We start from the raw sequence: 22,606 nt of genomic DNA, 5'->3' as shown, positions 1-22,606 counted from the left end.
CTCCAAGATCGACCCCATCTGTAAACCCAGTTTTTGCTGCAACAAGTATATCAGATGAGTTAGCCGCTGTAGGCATGGTCGTTCTCCCTATACTGCACCATGGAAACCTGCTATTCCTGATAAGGCACAATCTCATGTTTTATCAATCACTTCTTCCCACCGCTCTATCCTCTGAGCCAAACTGGTTAGGGCACCCCACAGCTGACTTTTGTGGGCACAGAAGCTCAGAGCCAGAGATAACCATGAAAACAAGACACCTTTGGAATGTAGTTTTTACAATCTATGGAATAAGGGGTCAGAACACGTCTGCTTGAATGTTCAGCAGCAGGGTGATGATGCTAACTGGCATCAGGATAACACCTGGGCTCCCTGATAGCCGGGTATCATTTATCCGAAGCGCCTTAGCCATCCTCTCCAAGATCGACCCCATCTGTAAACCCAGTTTTTGCTGCAACAAGTATATCAGATGAGTTAGCCGCTGTAGGCATGGTCGTTCTCCCTATACTGCACCATGGAAACCTGCTATTCCTGATAAGGCACAATCTCATGTTTTATCAATCACTTCTTCCCACTACTCAATGCCTCTGTCTGTGTTTTCAGGGACTGAAAAGGGAAAATAAATTTAGCGAGGAAAAGTTCTGCTACAAAATCTGCTGTGAAATAGAACCTCTGTTGTTGATGGGCTTAGCCACCTCACACAAATCAATCGAGTGACTGCGCTGAGAAAACATGCAACCTGTAACCCTACCAGCAGCTGCCGATTTGTTCTTTCTTGATAAATCAAGGACAGAATGTTGGCAATTCCTTTTGGCGAGTCACAAAGATTATAGATGGGGAAGATTACTTGATACAGGAAGCTTATCAGGCGATGCAGGTTGTTGCCAGCAGCGGAGGAAATGACTGTCACACTTGCAAACAACGGGCTTTCTCATCTGCTCCCCTGGGTCCCTGTAAAACCCCCTGGGAGCCTTTCCCTGGGGCATATCGGTGCCTCCACATCTTTCTGGGGTAGAAAAGTTGAAATCAGCTTTGACACGAATATCAATCTTGACCACCTTCCAGGACCAAAGTAGATTTATTTTTTCTGGGAAAGAACCATGAGAGATAGTTGCTATTAAGACACTTACTTCAACCTCAGCAGACAGCCCATTGCAAGATGCTTATTTGTTTTCCATCTTATGTTATTAGAACATGGTAGAGAATCAGGCCTCCACCGCAGTCTAAGGAGAAATCATGTAAATCACATAAGGAAAGTTTCTCTGTTAGTCTAGTTTTCGCTTTTATTAAAAATATTTTTTTATTGATTTTCGAGAGCGAGGATGGGAAAGAGATAGAGAGATAGAAACATCAGTGAGAGAGAAACATTGATTGGCTGCCTCTTGCACTCTCTCTATTGGAGATGGAGCCCACAACTAGGGCACGGTAAGTTCCCTGACTGATGGGGAATCAAACCAGAGAACTCTTGGTTCATGGGTCAATGCTCAACCACTGAGCCACACTGGCCAGGCTAGTTTTTCTCTTTTGCTAATTTTTACAAGAATAATTGTTTTTTTTCTTATTCCTTGTTAAGCTCTGTCCTATCCATTTAAGTCTGTAGCTTTCCTGTCTTTCAGACATTAAATTCCCTCCGGAGAGAAAACAAGCAAAACCTATACACCAAATTCATTATTCTGGTATCAACATGCCCATCACTAGCTTTAGAGGATGCATAATCCTTAAAAAGGAAACCATCACTCCTCTTCTTCTTTGTTTTCTTTGATGTTAAATGAAAACAGGATTTTTTTTTTTTCCAATTTTTTCCTCTATTTGGTAAAACATTTTAGAAGCCAAACTTTCAAACTTCTTAATATGTTTTTCCCAAACAGGCCCATTTTATTATTTTGAATATGTCATATCATAAAGTGGTTATCCATTTACTCACTCACTCCACTATCCCAAGATCGACCTTTTTGTCATAAAGCAAACTGTTCCTAATACTAACAATCTAAAGCACTATTCATCTGTGTCTGAACCACATCCTTACTCCTTGATACTGGAAAGACCCAGGAAGGACAGAGAATAAGGAACGATTATTTTAAGTAGCACTGACTTCCAAAGGCTTGACACACTTTGATGGTTTACAATAACGATGTGAGGGACCTAAAAGGAGAGAGCTATTCATTCATTCACAAAACTTGATCGAGGGCCTGCAATGTGTAGCTACTGCACCCGATGCTGGAGATAGAAAAATGAACAAGACACAGGACACTGGGAAAACACTGCTGTAACGGTGTTGGTAGCTGCCAGGCAAGTACAGTCAGAGCAGACGATGGAGGCCTCAGTTCTGGCTTGGGGTTTGAGTTCGAAAGAATAAAGCTTCCTAGAAGTTTCCCACCCTGGGATGGGAAGGAAGGTACTTTTTGCCAGGGAGACGGGAAAAGGAAAACAGAAGCCCTCCTCCCTCTGGGACCACAGCGTGCAAGTGAGTAATTAAAGACTTAGTGGACCATTATCTAAGCATTATGCTCTTCTACATCAGTGTTATTTGTCTCCAGAATTTAAGTTTGAAGCCTTAGTTCGATAAGGGTGTTAGTTTTTTTAGGGTTTTTATTTTTTTAAGGACCATTAAAAAATAGATACTCAGTGACTACTTAATTATGAAAAAGAAGCAAAAGACTGTAATTTGATTCTTTTATAAATCACAAAGCTCTGACATTCTTCCTCAGTGCCAATTAGATAACGGGAAGGCACTGAGGCATTTCCTATCAGAGGCAAATCACAAAGTCGCATTTGCCCATTATCGGGCTGAGGTTCCTCTAAGGCCAATGGACTACATTGTTCTTTATTCCTTGAATCCAGCAGGAATGAAGAACACAGTGTTCTTTTCCCGATCGAATCTGTGCTCTCCACTTCACCTTAACTCCATCTGCACTGTAGTGGAGAAAAAGAAAAGACATATTTGCTGCTAGGAGATTTATCTTCAACTCCCCACAATGATCAGCCAAAAAAAAAAAAAAAAAAATCAGCTTTGGTTATTTGTCTTCTACCTTTCCCTATTTTCCAAGGAGTGTTCTCTGTCTTTTGCTTGGAAGGATTATTTGGGTTTTCATGATGCTACAGTAAAAAGAAGGAATCACGAAGATAGTAAGTGGGAAAAAAAGAATTAACCAAAGTTGCTAAGTTGTTCTATATGATCAAATGGTGAGGGAAGGCTGGGAGGATGAGGAAAGAAAAGCCACATGTAATGAAAGTATGTGAGAAGTACGGGTCTGAAGGGAAGTGATGGAGGAGCTGCAGGGGATAGTGGAAATCGGCAGGTGAAGACAGGGAATTTTAACAAATGTGCTCTAACCTAAGTATTGAGATACCTGCACATCTTTCATGAAATACTAGTAAAATGTTTGAAAATTTTAAAATTTATTTTGATTTTCATTTACTTACTCATAGCTGGGCTCCAAAACTAAATCCTGTGGCTCCACATTCCAGATTGGAGAGGGTGCAGGTCGGGAGGGACCCCCACACCCCCCAGTGCACGAATGTCATGCACCGGGCCTCTAGTTTATATGTAAACTTAATGTTGAGATGATAATCTATATTGAGTTAAGTAACATTTTATTAATATTATTTTACCTGTTTTTTTTTTTTTTTCCTTTTTAACATGACTATTGGAGCAGGGTAGAGAGATAACTGAGAGAACAAAAGGGGACATCTGTCATACTTCCAACAATAAATGTAAAATTTTTAAAAATTTTATACAGGCCTGCACTTTTAAATGATATATATGGCTTACATTACACCTTTATTGGTGTACTAATTTATAACAGAAACCAACCACAAACAACGACTGAGCATCTGAAGTGTGCAGGACACTGAGTGGTACATTTTGTGTGTTAGGAAGCAGTATAGCTTAGCAGTTAAGTCCATAAACTATGGACTCCATATTTCTGGCTTTACTTCTGATACCATCGTTTATAAGTACATGATCTTGAGTGAAACACCCAAAATTTAAGGGCTTCTCTTTCCCAATCCAAAAGAAATGTAATTGGTAATAGTGGACCTTCCTACAGGGTGGCTGACACAGGTAAAATAGTTACAACAGTGTTTTACATGGCTGGCATATAAAAAGAACTCAATAAACTTTAGCTTTTATTTTTATTACTATGAGGAGAGAAGGGTACTAGCATGCATTGAGCACGCTTTTAAATCTTACGTTATGTCTTTCTGAAAGCTCCACGAGGGCAAGGACTGCTTCTATTTTGTTCCCTCCTTTAGATGCAAAAATTAGCACAAAGTGTGGCAGGAACATATTTACTAAATATTGAATGAGAGAGTTTGGGATGAGGAATGAATTAATGGACAGTATTATTATTATCTCCATTTTAGAGAAGATAAAATTGAAGTTTTGGATATTCAGAGGTTAAAAAGGTTGGATGAAGTCACAAAATTTGTAGGTCATAGAGCCAACATTCAAATCCAAATTTACATGAATACCCAGAGTCTTTGAACTCAAGAATTGTTCCAGCTAATTAGATACATAAAATGTATTTCCAATTTAGCCAAAAAATCCAATTAATACCTTAGCCCATAGATGATGGCATTTAAATAACCTGATCAACAATTACTGGAGAAGATGAGTGTGGAAAGGTTTCACACCCAGTAGGGGTGCGCAGGAAAGATGTGGAAAGGATGAGATGGAAGCTGGACCTCTAGAGACCTTTGATTTAGGGAGCGCTTGGTCAGGGGCAAGGGACCACTCTTGGTAAATCAAAGAGACTGAGCATTAAGTGTGGAGGTTGAAATCCAAAGGCAAGATTGGGGGCTCTAAAATTGATCTTTACTGCCTGGAAAATAAAATTTATATAAACTTATTAATAGGATTTAGGTGGAAATAAACTTGAGGTTAGATCTTACACTTTGAATAAAGAAGTGCCAGAGTAAGGAGTTCGAAATGTATTGAGCAAATAATAGGATGCTACTTTTTTTTCTTTTTAGTATAGTCAAGACATGATATTTATGTGCAAGAAAAAGCAAAAGGAGAGGGATATGGGAGGTGGGAAAACCATTAAGGAGGCTATTGCAAAATCTAGCCATCTGGTAAGTAAAGATAAGAATTAGAGATTTGAAAATAGGAATGGAAAGAAGGGGAGCATTTAAGGAATGCTGAAGTCAGTGTTTTGTCTTCAAGGACGGTATTCGGATTACTAGTCACTAAAAGTGAAATATGCGAACTCATTAAAGAAAAATTAAGTCTAAGAATTTATGCTATAAGTAAAATGGGATTTCAAATCCTTTTATTTTTCTGTTTGTTTTTAAATATTTATTCTTGATTTATCTTGCAAAAAGCTCTCCTCTAGTTTGTCACAAGTTCTAGCCAATCTACTCAGAAATGCCTAATAAATTAAATCCCTCCATTTATATGCTTCAACATAAGCTCTTGTGTTATTTATATTATTTTTTTTCTTGCTGGAGTTATTTTAAGAGCTCCTGTTTTGGATAAGAATATTAGTTCACAATTCTTTCTCTTCCCCCCATTCTTGTCTTGACTTCCTGTGCATAGAATCTATCACCTCTTGTCCTCCAGCACAGATATCTCTACCCTTAGATCTAACATCTAATCTGTGTTCTAAAAGATGACTAACTCCTGGTAAAATTTTCACAATCTATTGAGGAATATTAATAAAAATAGTTTATTTTTATTAAAAATATCAGTTCAGATATTGAATACTCTGTGAAACCTGCTTAGACACTCTAAAGCTATGTTCTTTCATCTAATTTCACAATCTTAAGAATTTAATTTTGTAAATTGTGTATATTTGATATCACTTTCGTTGGTCTGCAATCTCTTTGATAGTAATGACCATGCTTTTGTTACCTTTTTATACCCAGCTTTTATAAAAATACTAGAGGCTTGGTGCACCACATTCGTGCACTCAGGGGGTCCCTCAGCCTGGCCTGCACCCTCTCGTAGTCTGGGAGCCCTTAGGGCAGTGGTTCTCAACCTGTGGGTCACGACCCCTTTGGGGGTCGAACAACCCTTTCACAGGGGTCGCCTAAGACCATCGGAAAACATATATAATTACATATTGTTTTTGTGATTAATCACTATGCTTTAATTATGTTCAATTTGTAACAATGAAAATACATCCTGCATATCAGATATTTACTTTACGATTCATAACAGTAACAAAATTACAGTTATGAAGTAGCAAGGAAAATAATTTTATGGTTGGGGGTCACCACAACATGAGGAACCCTATTAAAGGGTCGCGGCATTAGGAAGGTTGAGAACCACTGCCTTAGGGGATGTCTGACTGATGGCTTATGCCTGCTCCCTGCATTCTTAGTGCTGCAGAAGGGGCAGGAGAAGCTCCTGCCACCACCGCTGTGCTCACCAGCCATGCAGGCTCAGGGCTTCTGGCAGAGCAGTGCTCCCACCCCCCCACCCCCGACCCCGTGGGAGCGCACTGACCATCAGGGGGCAGCTCCTGCATTGATCGTCTGCCCCCTGGTGGTCAGTGCACATCATAGCAACCGGTTGTTCCGCCGTTCAGTTGATTTGCATATTACCCTTTTATTATATAGGAGGATTTTTCTGTTATCCATGTTTTTTGCAATCTTGCTAAATTCATTTACTAGTTCTAGCACCCCTGTATTTATGTACACAGTCAAGACATATTTAATTACTTCTTTATATTCTTTCTGTTTTAATTATTTTTCTTTCTTCAGTGCAACGACTAAGACCTTCAGCTCAATGTTAAGCAGAAGTGGTAAAACTAGACATCCTTGCCTTGCTCCCAAACACAAGAATGTGTTTAGTCTTTCACCACTATGATGTCCTGTGAATATATCTTCTGCATCTATTGAGATATGTAACTTTTTTATTATTTTGATGTGTTAAATAACATTGATTTTTAAATGTTAAGGTAAGTACCTTCCTGCTTGAAATAAACACCTATTAGTTATGGTTATTATTCTTTTATTTTATTCCTGACTTCAATTTGATTCCCCACTATTGTGTGAGGAGAAAGCCAGTCTGGAACCCAATAACCTGATTATGGCAGGGATGCAGACATGGCCAGAACAAGATCTGTAAAACCTACATGGAATTGGAATAATCTTGACAACCTCATTGCAATGCTCAAGAAAAAAAAAATTCTGTCTCACAAGGTGAAGATTTAAATTAAATTGCAGAGTATGCCATAATGCATCGAATGCACTTTGTATTAAGGCAGTGGTTCTCAACCTTCTGGCCCTTTTAAATACAGTTCCTCATGTTGTGACCCAACCATAAAATTATTCTCCTTGTTGCTTCATAACTGTAATGTTGCTACTGTTATGAATCGTAATGTAAATATCTGATATGCAGGATGGTCTTAGGCGACCCCTGTGAAAGGGTCGTTCGACCGCCAAAGGGGTCGCTACCCACAGGTTGAGAACCGCTGTATTAAGGTTTTTAGGGCTGCAAACTGAGTGACTTAAAACAATAGAAACTTATTCTCTCACTTCATTTGGAAGCTAGAAGTCTCAGATGGAGGTGTTGGTAAGTCAGCTTCTTCTGAAGGCTCTGAGGGTGAGTGTCCTATGCCTCTCTCCTGGTTTCTGGTGGCTGCTGGCAGCCCTTGGCATTCTTGGGCTTGTGGACTCATTATTGGTATCTCTGCCTTTATTGTCTCATGGCATTCTCCGTGTGTATTCTTATGTCCGGATTTCCCTCTTCTTTTAAGGACACAGGTCACTGGATTAGGGCCCATCCTAATCCAGTCTGACCTCACCTTAACCCGTTGAAATCCCCAAGGACCCTATTTTGAAATAAGGTCACGTTCACTGGTTCCAGATGGATATGAATTTTGGGAAGATAGTAAATCCAGTAAATACTGGAATTTCCCATTTTATCATACAAATGTAGAACAAAAACCAACTTCTGAAGTAAATCTTTGGATACGTTGTGTTTTAAGGAGTTAAACTACTCTGGGTGCTAGAGCAGTGTTTTTATGTCGTAGGCAGAGTCTGACTGCCGTCGACGAGAAATGATCCTTTGCTAATGATATTTTTGGACTACTCAGGGACTCAAAACTCTCATTTGTTCTTTTAGAGACATGCTTACATGTGAGCAGTGGTTCACAGATTAGGACCTAAAACTTAAAAGAGTTGCAAAACCACCTCATTGTGGAGGAGATTGACTTGGCACGGCGAAGCATGCCGAGCTGGGACAGTTGCTGTCTCGCTGTCTACGCGTACCATTGAGGGCTAGGTAACTCAGACCTTGGTAAATGTCGTTGTGAATAGGGCTAAATATAGAGATAGACATAGTCATAGACACAGACACATATATATGTATGTAGAAAGGTGTGTGTGTGTGCATTTTAAAATTGTATTTTGAGTAAAAAGCCATATTCCTTAGGCCAACAGTCCCTCTTGCTACTTTAGTATTTTCTTCACTATCTAAATTCTCCAAACTGTAGTTCATCGGGTTTCCCTAAAGAAGCCATTAAATATTTTTGTCCTCTGTTTATGAGCAACTCTTTTTATATCAACACTATATGCCTCATTGTGTTAGAGCCCCGAGAATGACAATGAAGTAGATAGTATGATTCTGTCTCTAGCCCTCTACACCAGTGGTTTTCAACCTGTGTGCTGTGGCAGGCGCACTGGTGTGCTGCAAGAATTCTTAAAACATGCAGTACCTGGCTGGTTAGTCAGGGGCACTGACCTCTTCTCCCTTAGATTGTCAAATAAAAACTGACAACAGCCAACACAACAATAGCTGTCTGGTGTGAATGAATAAAAATTACACCAATTTTTTTGTCAGATAAGCAAAACATATGATATATGTTGAAAATTGCTGCTTTAGACATTAATTAGTAAGATGATATTTTAATACATCAAACAATGTGTGCTGAGGTACTAGAAAATACAGTACCATACTTATACAGGGATTTAGAATCAGGACGATTTGATAGGATTTGAATACAAAGACTGCAGGAAGAGGATTAAACTGAGCAAACAAGTATGATAAGTAAAGTTAGACATACTTATGGAAGGCACTTAATATCCTCATGAGGAGATTAGATTTGGGAATACAATTATTAAACAAGCTTAACCCTCCTTTTCTTCATTTTCACTTTAAAATAGGAAAATTAAAGTCTGAGATAACTTTAAATGGTTAAATGGAAAAATGGTAATTTCTGAGGCTTGCTAAATAAATGTATGTGTATTTGGAGTAGTTATTATTCTCTTAGGTAAACTGATTTTTAAAAACAGTTCAGATAAGCAGTGAATTATAGCCAAGGGAAGTAGTGGTAAATGGAGAAATGGGAAAATAAGGAGGGAGAGAAAACAAACAAAACATTTCCTCTAAATGCTGGGAAATAGGAATTTAGTGGACCCACTTAATTCTAGAAGTAACTCAAAAGACGGGGTTGTGGATGTAATTATCTGAGATTTTAAATAGAATCTTAATAGAAACTGTAATAAATAGGCTCTGAAAACAAGCCTTTTGGTTGAGGGGAAAAGCTTTTTTAAAAAAGAGTAATTACTTAAAAATTCAGAAGTCTAAAAGAAATTAATGAGAAGGTAATTAATTTGTACTTAGGAGGCATTGCATTTAATGGTTTTAGTATTCTAAAATATTCCAATTAAATGGCTTTTGAGCTATCTTAAATAATTTATGGTAGCCTTTTGCAAGGTTTCCTTACCCACTCACAAGTTTTGCTATAAATGGGAAAATAGGTAATTTATTAGAGTGCTGGAGACAAAATAAAGGAGAGATGCAAATGGTACCCATCACTGTCGTCCCTATAGTATTTCACTCCAGGCTGCATGTCAGGACTGAGTAGCTGTGAGGATGAAGTGGGTTAATGACTCTTCTTGAACAGATGTGGCTGTGTAGGTCCTTCTTCTGTTTTTTTGGATTGTTCTTACACTAGCAGTCAAAGGAGGTGGGGTCAGTTCTCATGGTACTGTGAGGATGAAGTGGGTTAATGACTCTTCTTGAACACAGATGTGGCTGTGTAGGCCCTTCTTCTGTGTTTTTGGATTGTTGTTACACTAGCAGTCAAAGGAGGTGGAGTCAGTTCTCATGTTATCTAAGCCAGTGGTTCTCAACCTGTGGGTCGCGACCTCGTTGGGGGTCGAACGACCCTTTCACAGGGGTCGCCTAAGACCATCAGAAAACACATATATAATTACATATTGTTTTTGTGATTAATCACTATGCTTTAATTATGTTCAATTTGTAACAATGAAATTGGGGGTCACCACAACATGAGGAACTGTATTAAAGGGTCGCGTCATTAGGAAGGTTGAGAACCACTGATCTAAGCAAAGGAAGTCTATATTTTAGTAGCCCCTGCCCTGTGGCTTCTTCGCAACAGAAATCACCTCTCCCCTTATTAGTCAATATGCTCTGCGGCTTTTATTTTAGAAACTGAAATAAATGTCCTCCTATTTATTGGAAGACCTAGTCAAAGGGATGAGGAGCTAATTAAAATGCATTTAATTGCTTTAACTTACCCAAGTGGGAAAGAATATAAATAAAACAGGGTACCTAGTAAGATAAAGTTAAAATAAAGGAGCAGCAGAGAATGCAGTTAAAAATCATTCTGGCCTTCTCTGTGCCTCGGAGTGAGTTCATTAGTAACCTTCGAACAAGTCCTCTTTGTTTAGAGAATAGTTATTTGAATGTGCTCCTTCTTACTTATGCAACTGTACAGTGAGGGTGATTCATTGGCAAAACTGAAAGTAAGGATAGAACAAATTGGGGATTAACTGAGGTCTCTTACTACCCAAGTCCAAATGAATGAATTGGTGAATTGATTTACCACAGAATCTCATGACTCATAGGAGGAAAGAAGTCACAATCAAGCCCCTTGAGAAAAAAAGTTAGGCAGAACAATTGGAATGACTCAGAATGGTCTGAATCAAGTCATAGTGGCAGAGAATGACAAAAAAAAAAAAAAGATCCCTGAAATAAAAATTTCTTTAGTTAAAAAAATCAAGAGTGGATATTCCACTCATGCTGAATTTGATTGCTCATGGTCATGCACAAGTATTAATTTCATCACCCCTAGAATGCAAGCTCTACTAAAGGTTTCTGTTGGCTTTATTAATTGCTTTCTCTCCAACACCTAGAAGAGTGCCTTGCATGTTGTTGATGTGGGAAATTACCTTAATCCAATGGTAGTCTCCAAGTACACAATGAGGCAGGTTATCTCAAATAATCATTACCTGCATATGTCTCTTCTATCTCTGTCTGTGTTGTATCAGTCTTTCTTACTGATGATAAGCTTATGAGGGCCAAAACTGAGGGAGATGGAAGCAGAGGGAAGATGCCTGGAGCTTGCTCTATCAGAAAAACCAAGAGTTAATGTGCCTGAACACAGCAGTAAATCACCTGATGACCTGATGAGTAACAATGAATTTTATCTGTATGTATCAGGTGGAAAACAAAAGACCCAAAAAATAGGTGTCGCCGATGGATGGCCAACTTGATTCTGTATGGATATTGAATACTTTAAGAGCATTGAGTGACTCAAGTATATTTAGTAGACTGCTTTGTCTTTAGATTGTTTTTGTGAATTATCAATATTTACACACTCTTCTTTATCAATGTATAACAATTTGCATAAGTTACTTGCTTCTTTCTTTAGGTTCATCTATTCTCCTTACATATCTGTATCTTTTATTTTCTTTAGCAGAATGTAATATTATTAAATAATACAGCAAACACATTACATAAAAAATAGACACCCGATAAACATTGGTTAAGTGAATGAATGCATGCATGAAGATACGTATTCATAGCAGAGCAAGTGCATTTGATAGACGATCCTTTGGGCCCAGTCAGCCTGGCAGTGATTAGGCTTCAGCACAGTGGCTGAGCATGGAAACTTAAAAAGAGCCGAGTCACACAATAAGTGATGCCACTGTCACCTCAGCCCATCAGGGTTTTCCTGGTTGCAGTTCACGAGGTTGCAAATCAGCAGCAACACTTCAAAAGTAATAATGTGAAAAGAAGCACAATATTTGTGGACTAGTAAGATTCCAATTATATTTCTAAAGGACCATTGGAAAAAAATAGTTTTGAGTGCAAGTTCCTGAGGTTCAGACAATTGATGTTAAAAGAGGAGGCCTTAAGAAGATGCTGGACTTCCTGTAATCATGTATGTGAAATTCAAGTAATTAATTAGATAGGTATTAGTTCTGTGTCTCTATTTTCACCAAAAAATGCTGGACTGTGTTATAACAATTGCAGTAGTAAATCAAATATTTCTCTGTTCAATTCTAACTGATCCATTGTGTGTTCACAGAACCAGGGAACACAGATTGATAACTCCTGTTTTTTTTTTTGGGGGGGGGGCGCAAATCTAAGTTTAAATAAATAACTATAACACAACATGAAGAACTTCTTCATACATATACCTTATTATTCAGACATGTATTGATTTGTCAAAGTAAATCCATGCTTTAACATGTGTGATATGGGATAGCAATGAGTGTTATATTCATGTTATTTTAATATGTTTATTGTTTAACACTAAATTAAGTACTTGTCTTGTCCTAATGTAGCAGCCATGTGAGGAGTAGACATATTAACTCGGAATCTATAAGACTTTCCTAAAACTCACAGTTTTTCACTAAAACCATAACACCTGCTTTGAAAGGCTGTGGAGGATTATTTTAATTTTTATTGAAAAATATATTAGTAGAAAGCTTTTGTAGGACAGACAATGAAAAATGGTATGAAGATGGGAGATTCACATTTACAAGCAAAATGTTTACTATTGTCCAGCTGGAGTGGCTCAATGGTTGAGCAGCAACCTATGAACCAGGAGGTCAGGGTTCAATTCCCAGTCCGGGCACAGGCCTGGGTGGCTGCTCAGTCCCCGGTAGGGGGTGGTCAGGAGGCCGCCGATCCATGATTCTCATCATTGATGTTTCAATCTCTCTCTCCTTCTGAAATCAACAAAAATATTTTTAAAAAATATTTACTATTTCTGGAGAACAGAGGAAAAAAGGCTAGAGGGGAGAAGCAGGGGAGGAGAGAAGAGATGCCTCTGGGAGATTGTGCCAGGGAAGAATATAGCAACTGGAGCCAGGTTGGAGATAGGAGGGAATGGCAAAGAGGACTTCCTGGCTGACAAAAGAAAGGGTAACTTTTTGAGGGGGAAAAAATGGGACAAGGGAGAAATGGATTGCTTTGTTAAAAAGGGAGGTGAGTTCAAATAATTTTGTTATTTTTTGTGAGCCCTCTCCAATTCTTTTCCTTAAGGTTTAATGATAAGTTTCAACAGAGATGGTTCTGGCATAAACTGAAGCAATGATTAAAAGACAGAGACGCTGTGTCCTGGAGTTTTGTCATGCTGTACTCCTGCCACTCATTTAGTTTTTAGGCTTGCAAGTTTTAACTGGGCCCAATTGCTGATGTATATTTTTAACTTTTGTTGTTTCTGTCAATCCTTGTCAATGCTGAAGAGCTTCTCCTTTTCCAGAAACTTTACTGTGGTAAAAAAGCAACTGACAAGCACATAGTACATTGCACCCTGTAGGCATCAATAGACACTTGTTTCCTAACGGCCTGGCTGAATGTGTCTTCAGGAACATAGGCAATAAACCCAACTTCCTTCAAAATAACAGGTGTGGTATCTGGGAGGCATGCCCCTGAGGCCTTGTTAAATACATAACTGACAACAGGAGGCACCTGTATTTTATGACCTATTCAAAGCGAGAACTATTTCAGTCATTCACCAACATACATGTATATGTGTGAGAAAATGAACGCTGATCCCTAAGCACCTTGAGACTCCTATAAGGATTAGGAAAAGCAAGTCACAAGGGAAGTAGTCAATAGTTGCAAAACTGGTCAAGTCAAAGAGATGAGATATTGTGGGGCAATAATAAACTTGGATGAAGTTTGAATTGATAAGTTAATCACTTAGCCTTTAGGAATATATGGGGACAAAATGTGGAAAGTTGGGGGGAGGTTGAGAGCACGTATGTATTAAAAATGCATCATTCATATTCCTGCCAGTGTTATCTTTGTAAAGTTTGAGCATGCTACTTTTTTGCCTAAAGCCCTACAATTAACAAGAAATTTGACATGAATGTTAAGTTTTGGAGTAGGTGAGGCTTTCTAAACAATGAAATAAGTAAACAACAATAGATTTAATTACACAAATCTTTAAAATTTTCTACATAAAAATAAAGGTCAAATAAGAAATGAGGTACATACTTTCAGACACTCAGAGCATTAAATCGTTGATAGGTAAAGCACCCCTAAAAATAAAAATAATCGTTAAATGGCAATATAGAAATGAGTAAACAATATGGAGATGATTTTCTAAGTAGAAAATGCATGTAACCGACAATCATTTTTTAAACTTCAAGAACATTTCTAATTAGAAGAATCCACATTAAACCATTTTTACTTATCAAATTAGCAAAGATTTTTAAAAAAAACAAGAGTGCAGAATATTAGTCATACTTTATAATGGAAAAAAAAAAGGATGAGCAGGTATCTTTAGAAGCAGAATAATAATGTTTTAAATATTCAGTTCTTGAAGTGAACAGAGGAGAGACCAAGATGGCGGCATAGGTAAACACCGGAGACTGCTGCCGCAAACAACCACTTCAAAAATACAACTAAAAGACAGAACGGACATCACCCAGAACCACAGGAAGGCTGGCTGAGGAGAGACTCTTCAACTAGAAGGAAAAATAACAGCACACCGAGGCTCAGAGGAGGCGCAGTGTGGAAAATACTCAGGTGCGGAGGTGCGCGCGCAAAGCGGGCTGGTGGCTGAGAGCGCGGTTGTCGTTTTCGGTCAGGGGGGAGTCTCAGACTCTGAGCTCCAGATACGGGCGAATCGCTGGGGACTCGGACCCAAACGGGAGAAGCGGGAGTGTCTGGCATCAGTTGGAAGGCAGCTTTCCCTCCGAGGTTTGCAGCGGTTCCGGGGGTTCTGAGAAGCAGAGCCTCTGGGAACAGGACTGAGGGCACCATAACGGCTCCCTCCGCCCGCCCTGTTGAGCCCGCCCCGCCCAAGCCCTGCGCAGAGCCATTTGCCGGATCGCCTCAGGCAAAGGCTAGATTAGCACCTCCCCAGAGGACAGAAGTTTTCCGCGGCAGACACAGCTGATTCACACAGCCAGTCGGCCTGGTGGTCAAATCCCTCTAGTATTAACTACAACAATCAAGGCTCAACTAGAACAAGACTGCGCACAAAGACCACTAGGGGGTGCACCAAGAAAGCATAAAAAATGCGGAGACAAAAAAACATGACAGAAATGGAGGATATAGAGCTAAAAATCGCAATTTTGAGGGCTTGCAAAAATGTGCTAGAAGCTGTCAATAAACTTGAGGAGAGAGTCACGAAAACTAATGAGACCCTCGATGCTATGATAAAGAACCAACTAGAAATTAAGCATACACGGACTGAAATAAAGAATATTATACAGACACCCAATAGCAGACCAGAGGAGCGCAAGAATCAAGTCAAAGATTTGAAATGCGAAGAAGCAAAAAACACCCAACCGGAAAAGCAAAATGAAAAAAGAATCCGAAAATACGAAGATAGTGTAAGGAGCCTCTGGGACAGCTTCAAGCGTACCAACATCAGAATAATAGGGGTGCCAGAAGATGAGAGACAGCAAGATATTGAAAACCTATTTGAAGAAATAATGGCAGAAAACTTCCCCCACCTGGTGAAAGAAATGGACTTACAGGTCCAAGAAGCGCAGAGAACCCCAAACAAAACTTGAGACTCCTATAAGGATTAGGAAAAGCAAGTCACAAGGGAAGTAGTCAATAGTTGCAAAACTGGTCAAGTCAAAGAGATGAAATATTGTGGGGCAATAATAAACTTGGATGAAGTTTGAATTGATGAGTTAATCACTTAGCCTTTAGGAATATATGGGGACAAAATGTGGAAAGTTGGGGGGAGGTTGAGAGCACGTATGTATTAAAAATGCATCATTCATATTCCTGCCAGTGTTATCTTTGTAAAGTTTGAGCATGCTACTTTTTTGCCTAAAGCCCTATAATTAACAAGAAATTTGACATGAATGTTAAGTCTTGGAGTAGGTGAGGCTTTCTAAACAATGAAATAAGTAAAGAACAACAGATTTAACTACACAAATCTTTAAAATTTTCTACATAAAAATAAAGGTCAAATAAGAAATGAGGTACATACTTTCAGACACTCAGAGCATTAAATCGTTGATAGGTAAAGCACCCCTAAAAATAAAAATAATCGTTAAATGGCAATATAGAAATGAGTAAACAATATGGAGATGATTTTCTAAGTAGAAAATGCATGTAACCGACAATCATTTTTTAAACTTCAAGAACATTTCTAATTAGAAGAATCCACATTAAACCATTTTTACTTATCAAATTAGCAAAGATTTTTAAAAAAACAAGAGTGCAGAATATTAGTCATACTTTATAATGGGAAAAAAAGGAAGAGCAGGTATCTTTAGAAGCAGAATAATAATGTTTTAAATATTCAGTTCTTCACTCTTGCTTCTTAGTACATCATCCAAATTTTTCCATGATGCAGCCCCTGCCTACTGCTTCTGCTTTTCTCATGGTCCCTCCTTCCCCAGGTTATTGTCCAGCAAACCTAACTCAGTCAACTTGGGAGGACTGAGGGTGGCTTAATTTCTGTCTCTGGATACAAGTGTTTCTGGGTTTATTTACAAGATTTCGAGGGTTCTTGGATTGGCTGAAGCTGGTCCATGCATGGTCAATTGGGTCTTCCAGGAAGCTGATGAAGATGTAGTAGTTAGGAGGGCAAGGGATTTATTGGGGGTTAACTCCGGGGAAAGGAGAGGAAGGAAGAATTAAGGTTGATAGGTAGAGGGACTGATGGGAAACAATCAGTGAGTCTGAGGCCTGGGGAGGGAGTGGTCAGGGAAGCAGGGGGTGCTGGTGAATGAGGATAACAGTTAAATAACCAAGTGATCAAAATCTTACTTTTCTTAGCAGAAAATTTACCTTGGAAGGACCCATTTTGGAAAGGCATATAGACAGACATGGTACTTGGGATGGAAGGCAATACCACCAAGAAGATCACTGAGTAAGTTACCTATATTGTTTTACTTTGTAATTCTACATATTGAGCATTTTAATTATTTTGAGTATTTTTATTTTTATATGAATTTTTATTGTAATCGCATTAAATATATGAATTAACTTAGAAAGAACTGATGTCTTTAAAATATTGAATCTTCACCTAGAACAGGATATGTGTGTGCTTGTTTTACACAGTTCTTGTACAATTTAGAAATGTTTTCAACATTTTCCCATTTAGGTTTTATATATTTCTTACTAAGTTAGTCACTAACCATTTTATGTCAGTGTCATGTATGTAGTTTCCTGATTTGTTATATCTTGTATTTGGTGGCTTTTATATATATACTAAAGGCCTGTTGCAGGAAGATTCCTGCAAGAATAGGGCTTCCTGTGGCCGGAGCAAAGCAGAGAAAGGAGCGAAACCCACCGAGGCTTTGCTCTCACCTCTGCTGCCCCGCGTGCTTCTCCTCAGCTTCGCTACCTTCTGCAGTGCTTGGCTTCTTTCTACGTTGTCTTCAGTCTTCGCTCTGCGTGCCTGTGTATGCAAATTAACCACCATCTTTGTTGGGTTAATTTGCATACTCATCTGATTGGCTGGTTGGCGTAGCGGAGTGACACCAATTTGCATGTTTCTCTTTTATTAGTGTAGATTAGGAGGCTGACCCATTTGGGCCAAAGATATTAGATCCCTTCTCAGCCAGGAAAGCTTGGGATTCCCAGTCCTGCTTGGAGCCTACCCTTGAAAAGATGTGACCCTAGGTGTCGACACGTCCTCTAGAATGACCAAAACCTGAGATTGGGCTACAGCCATCAGGGCTTAATATCTTCACAAACCAGATTGTCCCTCTTCCGTTTGAATCAAGGGATCATGGGTAGAAACAAATCCCTGTCATCTCAAGTGAATTTTGGAACAATCATCACATTTTGGTAACATTAATTATTTTACTATGTGTGTTTTCTAGGAAACCTGACGAAGCATATGAAATCTAAAGCGCACATGAAAAAATGCCTGGAGTTGGGCGTCTCAATGACTTCAGTGGATGATACAGAAACCGAGGAAGCAGGTATTTATCATTTAGTTGGTGGACTATTGCACTACGTATGCTTCAGCTTTGTGGCCGGTGGTAAAATAAGTTTAGATGTGTGTTTTTTTTAAAAATGATCACATTTTATTTTATCAAATACTAAATATAGAAAAGAAGTCTGACATAGTGAATTGCTTGAAACCCACTAAGAAGAAGCAAATGCATTTCAGTTTATAAGTAGGAAGGGAGAAAGGTCTTACCAAGAAAATATTTCTATCTAGAACCATAAAGGAAATCCAGCTGTACTTTTGTTGTGTTAGGAATGTACATTTTATAAAACTTTCTGGGAAATTTGAAAATTTGAATGTCTTATTTTTCCTATTAAGAGGAAATAAAATAGGAAAAGAAAACATCATTAACCTCAATAGAAAACCTGAGGCTCAGCCAAACCTCCTGAGATACTCTCCTTACACATAAGCTTATACCTGTAGAGATAGGTTGTTGCTTTTATTTATTTTTTTCTAACATTATCATTTACAACATTACATACATATTTGTTGGGAGTTTTCTATTAGTGGTGTGATATCTGAGATATAAGATCCTACTCTGGAGTTTTTACTATAAGGTGGGTTGACATAGGACAGGTACATGAAAGATAAGAACCAATGCAGGTTTACGGAGGTATGTGTCCAGTGAGTGTTACAGGAGTTCAGAGATGGTACTATCTGCAGGGGCTGGAGGGTTGAGGAAAGCTTTTGGAAAGAGATGGGGCCTAAATTAGCTCCTAATCTTGATGTTTGGATCTGGAACTCCACTATCTTTGTTCAATTGTTTCAGAAACTATGGAAGATTTGCACAAAGCAGCTGAAAAGCATAGCATGTCCAGCATTTCAACTGATCATCAGTTCTCAGATGCCGAAGAATCGGATGGTGAGGATGCAGATGATAATGATGATGATGATGAAGATGATGATGACTTTGATGACCAGGGAGATTTGACACCAAAAACCAGATCAAGAAGTACCAGTCCTCAGCCTCCTAGATTCTCCTCCTTGCCTGTGAATGTTGGCGCCGTACCCCATGGGGTTCCCTCAGATAGTTCCCTGGGACATTCTTCATTGATCAGCTATTTGGTTACTTTGCCAAGTATTCAGGTTACTCAGCTTATGACACCAAGTGACTCATGTGAAGATACCCAGATGACAGAATACCAGAGGTTATTCCAGAGCAAAAGTACAGACTCAGAACCAGACAAAGACAGGTTAGACATACCCAGTTATATGGATGAAGAGTGCATGCTGTCTTCAGAGCCCAGCTCCTCTCCGGGGCTAATGCTCTATCCACTGAGCAAAACAGGCTGCAGCTTAATTCATTTACTTTTAATCTATATGTGTCTTTATATTTAAAGTGGGTTTTGTTTTTGATTCACGCTCATAATCTATCTTTTAATTGGTGCATTTATGCCACTGACTTTCAGAGTGCTTACTGATAGAGTTACTACCATATCAGGTGGCTTCTGGGGCTTCCGGGGCCAGCCTGCGGCCTGGGACCGGATCTGATCATGGGCAGCAGGCAGGCGGCTTCTGGGGTCACCCAAGGAGGCCTGGAAGGCGGCTCGCGCTGTCCTGCCCTGCCTGCAGTATGCAAATTAGCCACCATCTTGTTGGTGGTTAATTTGGGTATCTCGCTGATTAGCCCATGGGAGGTGTAGCGAAGGTACGGTCAATTACCATGTTTGTCTATTATTAGATAGGACTAGAGGCCTGTGCCCAAAATTTTTGCACTTGGGGGGGCCCTCAGCCTGGCCTGCACACTCTCACAGTCCGGGAGCCCTCGGAGGATGTCTGACTGCTGGCTTAGTGCTGCTGCGAAGGCAGGAGAGGCTCCCGCCACTGCCGCTGCACTTGCCAGCCATGAGCCCGGCTCAGGGCTTCCAGCTGGGCGGCGCTCCCCCTGTGGGAGTTCACTGACCACCAGGGGGCAGCTCCTTCATTGAGCATCTGGCCCCTGGTGGTCAGTGCACATCATAGTGACTGGTCATTCAGCCATTCAGTCTATTTGCATATTAGCCTTTTATTATATAGAATAAAAGCTATATATTTGTTAATATTAATTTACCCTATTGGATTCTCTTTTTTGGGTTATCTTGCATTTACAGTTAGTTATTTTTTCTTAATATAGTACTAATATCACCTCCTCCTTTAGTTCTAATATCTTTTCCTTGTCTAATTACATTGACTAATAACTCCAGTATAATGTTAATAATACTGTTACATTAATTACAATAATAAGTTATAGTGAATATCCTTTTATTTTTCCTAACTTTAGCAGGAATTGCTCCATTAAGTATAATGCTGACTCTAGGACTAATTATACACTTATACACAGAAAAACTACTGAATAAGTATCCTTCAACTCCTTTTACTCTTTAACAATATTTTTTAATGACTTTCTGAGAAAGACAAAGGGAGGGAGAGCATGAGAGCTAAACATTGATTGTCTGCCTCCTGCACACACCCCGCACTCCAACTGGGGATTGAACCCACAACTCGGGCATGTGCCCTAACCTGGAATCAAACTGGTGACATTTGGGTACATGATCCAACACCCAACCAACTGAACCACACCGGCCAAGGCAATTTTTTTAACAGTTACCCCAGAAAATTTTCCCACCCTTTCTTTCCTCAATCAGTTTTGTTATTCCCTTAAGACTCAACTTCCCTACACAAGCATGTTCTGTTGATTTCAGGAGGATTGTTTTTCTTTGCTATTTACTGGCACTCTGAGTACTTTTATGTTGTAAGGGTAGTTTGCAACTACTCAGTCTTTTCTGTCAGATTTACTTTTGATCCTCCAAACTTGGTTTACATGAATAGAAACAAAACAAAACAGTGTTGGTCTCTTTCTAACACTGTGACTTCATCAAGCCACTCTGACTCTCTTGATATCAGCTTCCTCATAAGCAAAACAAAGGAGTTGGTTTAGATCAGTTCCAACCCTGTAATGTGGAGCTCTAGGATTGTCCCAGGAAAAGCTCCAGAGTCTCTAAGAAGGAGACCAGGGAAGCATATCTCCTTGTTCATCTTTTACTTCAAACACAGCCACTATTCTCTTATCTGTCTTATTTATTAAGTTTTTTTCATGAGATTTCTTTTGAAGAACAGGTCGATCAACTTAGAATTTGAAAATGACTAATCCATTTCAGCTCTCACATTTCATCTTCTCTAGTTCTCCTGGTTTTTTTTTATTTTTTTATTTCCCTGACATACTTCATGGTAACCTGTGTGTTGGCAGTACCATCTCACAATGTTGTGTCAGGGATACAAAAAATGATTCATTAAATGCCTTTTAAGAAAAAAAAGTGAACAAATGTATTAATCGCTTTGTTAATCCCATCACAGATGTTTAAAGATAATCATTAAGTTCCAGACATTCTTTAAGAGAATAGAGACAGAATGTTGAAAACTCAGATAAATATCTGCCCTCCTGGAATGCTCACTGAATCATTGCCTTAAGTAACAATTATTGGACACCTAATATATTGCAGATATTTTGTTAAATCTTAGTTATATCAAGACCTATTGCACCCTGTCCCTTTCCTTGAAGATGTCGAAGTCTTCTAAGAGAAAACATGTAAATAGATTATTAAAATAAAACTTGGTACTTACTATTAGAGGATTAAGGGAAGAGTGCCAGGAGTTTTCAGAGAAATGAATTCTGACTCTGGCCGAAGTAGTGAGAAAGATTTCAGAGACCTGTAATCAGTTCTAGGACTGAGAACTGTGCCGCGTGGAGAAAATCCATAAACACTGGCAGTAGGAAAGTATGTGGAAGGCACAGAGAGAAGAAAAACTAGGGAGTGCTAGGAGGAATTTGGCATGATTGCCCAGCTCAGTCAGTGGTTGGACATAAAAAGGTAAGCTGCAGCCCAGCCAGTGTTGCTCAGTGGTTGAGCATCATCCTATGCTCCAGGAGGTCACCAGTTTGATTCCAGGGCAGGGCACATGCCTGGGTTGTGGGCTCAATTCCCAGTGGGAAGCACGCAGGAGGCAGCCAATTGATGTTGATGTTTCTCATTGATGTTTCTATTTCTCCCTCTCCCTTCCTCTCTCTCTAAACTCAATAAAAACATATTTTTTTAAAGTAAGCTGCAAAGTCATTTTTTTGCTTCAAATTATAAAGTTATTTCATGCCATAAAGCTTTTGAGTCCCATAATTTAGGGATATACAGTCAATAGAAATTTTTAAGGGTGATGTGGCAGCATAGATTTGTCTCCTAAAAAAAAGGTAACATGGGCTGGCATAAAGAGCCCAACAAGCAGGAGAGCAGTAAAGACGCTGTTGCAATACGTCAGAAGGAAGGAGAAGAGAGTCTGAAGGATGAGGAGAGGGATCCCAATGGAGAGAATACTTCAAATTGAGTTAAAAGGATCTGGTGACTGGCAATCACTTAGTAGTACTTTAGCATAGAAAAAGGTGATAAAACATTTTTCAAAATATTATATTTATCATAAAACCTGACTAGCAA

At 39.1% G+C, this 22,606-nt stretch overlaps 1 protein-coding gene across 1 annotated transcript; it reads left to right on the top strand.

Moving 5' to 3' along the window:
* The first annotated feature begins 335 nt into the window (after positions 1–335).
* LOC102246368 (transcription factor HIVEP2-like) lies at positions 336–22,499 on the top strand. The gene is made up of 7 exons (XM_005857243.1): positions 336–457; positions 4,363–4,426; positions 4,972–5,073; positions 7,495–7,549; positions 18,016–18,117; positions 18,916–19,425; positions 22,366–22,499. The coding sequence occupies exons 1-7, from the start codon at positions 336–338 to the stop codon at positions 22,497–22,499; spliced, it is 1,089 nt and encodes a 362-aa protein (XP_005857305.1).
* Positions 22,500–22,606: the final 107 nt, after the last annotated feature.

Source organism: Myotis brandtii, unplaced genomic scaffold, assembly GCF_000412655.1.
Source record: "Myotis brandtii unplaced genomic scaffold, ASM41265v1 scaffold1087, whole genome shotgun sequence".
Classification (NCBI taxonomy): Eukaryota; Metazoa; Chordata; class Mammalia; order Chiroptera; family Vespertilionidae; genus Myotis; species Myotis brandtii.
Note: the sequence above shows the minus strand (reverse complement) of the source record. Positions and strands in the feature narration are given on the sequence as shown.